Below are 5,928 nucleotides of genomic sequence, written 5' to 3'. Positions count from 1 at the left end.
CCCCCCGGCACGCGCCCAACGGACGGCTGGCCTCGCGCCAAAACCGCTCGCGTTTGCTTCTGCAAAGCGGCCGCAGCGCGCGGGACGCGGCCCCGCCCCAGCGGGAGCAGAGCGCCGGGAGCAACGCCGCTACCGCGCCGCCCTGACTGCGGGGCTCCGCCGATGCGGCCGCGCAAGCGTGCTTGATTTACCTCTGCCTGAGACCCAAAGGTGACTCGACATTCTGGACTGTTCGCACCGAGAAGCCGGCGGGTTCCGGGTACAGCTGGCACGCGGCGGGCGCACGCACCGCGGAACCGTCGCGGTCGTAACAGGGAGCGTTCTAAAGATAGCGAGTCCGGGAGGTGTTCAGACTACAGCGTGATACTTTACTGAGTGTTCATCATCATATTTACGGCAAAATTCCTCGGGAAAAGTTTTTCTTTCCCCTCCCCCCCCCCCCCCCCCCCCGCTTTTCAGCCAGGCCTCCTGCTACACCCAAAGCGCAGCCCGGGCACCGAGGAGACCGCTGCTCGGGAAGGCAGAACTGCCCCGAGCCGACAGCAGCACTCCTCTAAAGCCAAGGACCTGCGTGCTGCAGCTGTAAACAAAACGTGTGTGCGTACACAATTGCTCATTCCTGGTTGGTTGGTTGGTTGGGTTGCAAGCGTCCGTAATTTGAAGGCAGCCAAACTAATGTATTTGCCGTAAGAGAAAACACTGCGAGATCAAACCCCTCCGGGTCCAAACGTTGGGCTCAGGTCCGTGTCCCCACGCTCCCGCTGAGGTCCGCGGTCGCTGCAGGAGCAGAAGGGAAGCCAAAGCGTGTGCAAGGCCAGAGCAACTCTTTTTGCGGTTACAATCAAGTTATAGACTCCATAGAACATACGGAGGTTTGCAGGTGGACATCTTAACACAGGTAGAGCAGCGTAAGCATGCCACAAACATAGACTCTCATAGAATAAAATTAATATCAAATATAAAGCACTTGAACCAAATCAAGCCTTAAATGTGATAACAGTTTCCTTCAAAGGAAACTTACCCGGGCTCAATGAGGTCTTTGCTAGCAGCATTTTTTTTTTAATAAAGAAAAGAAAAATGCCGAAATATCTACAATTTGATGAGAAGGCGTACTTGATTAATTAAGGAGAAAGTCCCCATTATTAGGGAGTATGAAAAATATACCAGCAATTAATGTGCAGTACATATATGTATACCCATACTTACAAATATAAACACGCACGTACAGCCTGGACAGTTCATGTTAACCAAGGGAAAGGCTAAATAATACATTCGAAATGATTGCTAAATACAGGTACACTTTAAGAACACAGAGACAGCAGTTTTTATCTGTTGCAAAAATGTATTTGATTACTCGAGTAAAATTACAGTATCTCTGCTGTTAGTAAGTATTAAATGTTAAAGAAACTGGACCTCTTTTTCCTTTCAACTTTCTGAGAAAGTGCATGTAACAGTCCAAGGTTCCCCCTGCCCCCATACCTAATACAAAATAAACAAACACTATACTTGTTCCCTTAGTCAAGGAGTAGGGCTTGGTCTTGTAAGGAGCGTATATACATTTTAATGAAAGTGATGTCTTATTGTATATACAGGAGCATCTACGGTTGTCCACGAGAGTTGTTCAAGATGCTATACTTAGCAGCATTGTGAAAGTCCAGCACATCTTCTATAATGAATATACCTACAAGGCAAAATGTTACGTCTCAGTTTCAACTACCAAAACAACACTTCAGTATCTCCTCTAATAATCTGCGTGCTTATTACTGTACAGAAATGTATTAACATTTAAGACGACTCAAGTAAAAAGCACAATACAAATAACGGTTCAAAACGGAAAATGTTAAACCTACAAAAATTAAAGCAGTTTTAATTTTATAATAAAAATCAAAAACTGAGCTGTGTAAAGGACCCACACCGTTCAGTCTATATTCTTTCAGTCCTTTTCTTAATTCTGTTTGGAAAAATTAAACAATGTGTTTTGCTGATAAAATTTCCAGCAGGATCAAAGTGTACATTTATATACAGATTTTTATTAGAGATCTAATGCATCACTGAGGCATTGCATCAATACCAGAGTTCATGTTAAACTGGGTATAGAAAATAAGTTAATGCCAGAATAAGATCACCTAGCAGAACAGACTCGCAACTGCCATAAATGTTACAGCAACTTTACAGCACTCTAGTCGATTAGTATTTAGTTCAAAATACAGGAGACCAAAGTTAATGCTTGCATTTGTTTGCAAAGCAAGGTTATATCACTAATAAATAAGCTCTCTTAGAACTCTAGAAGTAGAACGTGGTACAAAAAAAAAAAAAAAAAAAAAGTCTGTAATGTCGTAGCTTGCAGTTTGAAAAAAGCAACCCTAGGTTGCACTATTCGCAGGAATGTTATTTATAGTTTTTACTAATTTGTTACAATTTCTTTGTTGTCTTCCACAAAACGCGTGAAGCGGAAGTTTGTCCCATTCTCATTGCTTGCCATTTTCTCCAGACCAGCTAGAGGTGCGTTGGGTTCCGAGCTCGGGAGCTTCTCCAGGCTTCCCGTCAGGCCGCTGATGGGCGAGCTGCCCCCGTTGCCCAGGCCCCCCGGCGGCGGAGGGATGCCGCCGTTCTGGATGACGGAGATCTCGTTGGTCTTCATGGCCAAGCCATTGGAGAGCGCTGCTGCGTACTGGTTCCAGAAGCTGGAGGGGTCTCCGTTCCCCGACCGCGCAGCCAAATCCTTCTGGAACATTTCCGGGAACTTTACAGGATTGCCTCCTAGGAACGTCATGGGGCCATCTACGGAAAGGCGTCTGCCTCGTCTTGCGGGAGTGCTGTTCCACATGTGAGTGCCCATGTGAACCTGAAAAGAGAGAAAGAAGAAACAAACAAACAAAGAGTAGCAGTTGGCAGGGATTTCAGACTTATTTCCATTGTGGTGAAGGCAGCAGTCCACAAGCATGTCCAGTCTTCTAACGTAATAGAGCACTAAAGGCAGCGGATGCAGGGCTCCATTTCCCATCTGGAGTAATAAACAAGCTCCTCCTGGATCAGCCCAGCACCGTTACCCAGCATAGCCCGTCTTCATCCTGAACAATACGTTACTTCTTACTTCTTTTTAAATTATTACATGCATTTAGCTTATAATGACTTTGTGTTACTCCATCAATTGCAGATAGCTGCTTTTGGGGCTAGAATTGCTATGTCCACTTTCATTGCAGTGGTAAGTATTGTATTTGACACCCTTTTCCCTATAAACATCCTTTTCAGACAGGCAGGAAGTATCCTTTGCTGATTGCTCATCGGAGAGCCTCGTGTATAGACAGAATGGCCCGAAAGTAATTATTCATCTCACATTACTGGCAGCAACCTCTAGAGAAATACTCTGTCAACAGAAAAATGTACACAGTAAAGTGCTCAACTGGTGTTCTAAAACTTAAGTATATTTGCTTTTCCAAACACATATCAGTAGGAAATGTTAGTTATATAATCAATTAAAGTAATGCCCATTAGTTCTAGAATTATGTTAATAGTTTTTTTAAACAATCATCATTTTACATGATGGTTATGAAAAATAACAACACATTTGAGAGCCTTTCCCTTCTTAAAGAGGCGTGTGAGTTACCAAACACACTTCTCTGTTTATTAGTACTTCTTACCGACATACGGCTGTTCTCTTTCACACTCTACATAGATGGTCTTTGCTAGTAGGTGAATTTTAATTACGTATCAAAAACAGATCACACTTTGGACCCGCTGCCAATGCAAGCACTCAGTAAGAGCCCATCTACTACTATCGCTCTGTTTATCATACCACAGATACCCAGAGGTACCGCTGCTTGCAACATTAATCACTGTGAATGCTGGAAGAAAAAAAAAAAAACAACAGAAAACCAACCAACCAAAAAAAAACACAGCAAGGACAAAATGAACCCTAAGAACAGCAAGAGGAAAAAGTACCTTCAGATTGCCTTTTGTTGTGAATGCTCTTCCACATATAGTGCAGGCAAAAGGTTTCTCACCAGTGTGCGTCCTTTCGTGGATCTGCAGAGCGCTGGAGGAAGAAAACGTTTTCCCGCACGTGTTGCAGTAGTGCTGTTTGGGGGTTCTTCTGGGGAGAGCGGGCAGCAGGACGGGGGACGTGGCAGAGGAGGACAGTGGCCCCGAAGCAGCTAGAGCAGAGGGTGTTTCTTTGCCATCCTGAGGGGAGCTGTGCACGAAGCCGTTAACCTCTGTCTTTATGAGCGATGACAGCGAATTAGCAGGCATAACCGAAGAGTTCTGATTAGGACCGATACTGGAATTGGGCTCAAAAAGTTGTGATGGTAGATCTCGCATTTGATGTGTCAACATATGTTGCTTCAAATTACCCTTTGTGGAAAAGCCACGATTGCAAACTGTGCAAATAAATGGTCTCTCTTTGGTATGACTTCTGTAATGAATGTCCAAGGCACTCTGACAAGCAAATGTTTTGCCACAAATGTCGCATGCGGTGTTTTTAAATTTACCTCTATCTCTGAAAGGAAAGAGCATACTCAGAGACTCTTCTTTAATCATTTTATCAGTGTTACTAGATGTCAAGTCCAAAGCACCACTGTTCGCAGGGGTTGGAGACAAACCATTGGCAAACTCACTTGGTAAAGCTCTTACTGGTTTCTCTTCGATACTTGGTGACTTGTGGTAATCATTAGTGCTGTTGGATGGGGACAAGGCCTGCATGGAAGAGGTAGACTCCGAGACAGCAGGGCTTCCAGCACTTTGGCTTTCCATATCACCACCGACAGATGACGAATCGTTAGTCAAAACGTCCCCTTCCACCGACCCATTTTCTACTGACTTTAAGCTTGCCTGAAGTTGTTCAGCAAGTCCTGCATTGATCATCTTCATCTGATTCTCCAAAGCAGCAATACTTGACATTTCCAGGGGCAGAGGGGAAGAAGATAAGCTGTCTTGTGACGCGTCTGCAGATTTCGGAGTATCTGGCACGCTGCTGTCAGGACAGTCTTCCATGTTCTCATCTGAGAAGTTGTCTAGATCATCAAAATTCTTATCATCAAAAGATCCCGTATCAGATTCCATTGACTCGGGATAGTTTTCCGTGACTGGGGTGTTAGGGATCTGCCCTCCCATGTGCATTCGGATGTGCTGCTGTAGCACAACGGCATTGGTGAATTTTTTCTGGCAGATCGGGCATGAATGCTGTACTCTCAGTGGGGGCATGGCACGGTGGACGCTGTAATGAGTCTTTAAGTTGCCTTTAGTAGTGAAAGCGCGTCCACAGATTTTACATTTAAATGGCCGCTCACCGGTATGAGTGCGATAATGCATTTTCAGTGCGCTCTGGCAACTGAGAACTCGGTGGCAAATGATACACTCATTGGGATCGGTTGCCTTTTTGTCGATGTTTTCTACCAGTTGCTGCAGTTTTGATGTTTCAGACGCTGGCGTCGAATCCAATAGTCCTCCAAATGGAAACTTTGCCTTAAATTGCTCTGACATTAGAGGCATCAGTGGATTTGTAAAAGTGGCGATGCCGCCGGAGCCTGAGTCTGCTGCCGGTGAACTCACAGAGCTGCTCAAGTTAGCAACGGAGCTTGAATTTTGAGGGTTTTCTTCCATTTTGCCGTTTGAGGTAGGCAAAGCACCAGCCTCTACCTCATCAGAAAGTCCATTGGAAATTTTTGATGTGGGGTCAGCTGTTCCCGAGTCACTCTTGACGGAGCAGGGAGGGCTAGCAGAGGGATGGCTAATGGGAATCGGCTGAGGTTCCTCAGTTTTGATGAATGGGGTCAAGCTTGGTATCGTTGGTGGGAGTGGCAGCCCCACAGAAGTGGTGAGCGTGGAGAGGACTGGCTTGCTGTCCAGCCAGCTCGTGACAGGTTTCTCTGGCGGTATAGACATCCCATAAGGAATACCCGTGCTTGTAGGAATATTGTCCAAATGCTC

The 5,928-nt window shown here is 45.4% G+C and overlaps 1 protein-coding gene and 1 long non-coding RNA gene across 4 annotated transcripts in view; one reads left to right on the top strand and one right to left on the bottom strand.

The window, feature by feature from the left end:
• LOC110404387 overlaps positions 1 to 5,928 on the top strand; it is an 11,301-nt gene that overhangs the window by 986 nt on the left and 4,387 nt on the right. The window lies entirely within an intron of this gene.
• Positions 1,301 to 5,928, bottom strand: part of SALL1 (spalt like transcription factor 1) — a 15,137-nt gene continuing 10,509 nt past the window's right edge. For all 3 annotated transcript variants that reach the window (XM_021408578.1, XM_021408579.1, XM_021408580.1), the window contains 2 exons: positions 3,943 to 5,928; positions 1,301 to 2,845 (listed from right to left, as the gene is read on the bottom strand). The exon at positions 3,943 to 5,928 is cut by the window's right edge and continues 1,427 nt beyond it. In XM_021408578.1, the coding sequence (XP_021264253.1) occupies positions 2,405 to 2,845; positions 3,943 to 5,928 (2,427 nt within the window). In that variant the 3' untranslated portion in view covers positions 1,301 to 2,404. The remainder of the gene's footprint in view (positions 2,846 to 3,942) is intronic.

Source organism: Numida meleagris, chromosome 10 (genome assembly GCF_002078875.1).
Source record: "Numida meleagris isolate 19003 breed g44 Domestic line chromosome 10, NumMel1.0, whole genome shotgun sequence".
Classification (NCBI taxonomy): domain Eukaryota; kingdom Metazoa; phylum Chordata; class Aves; order Galliformes; family Numididae; genus Numida; species Numida meleagris.
This window is presented reverse-complemented; position numbering and strand designations above follow the sequence as displayed.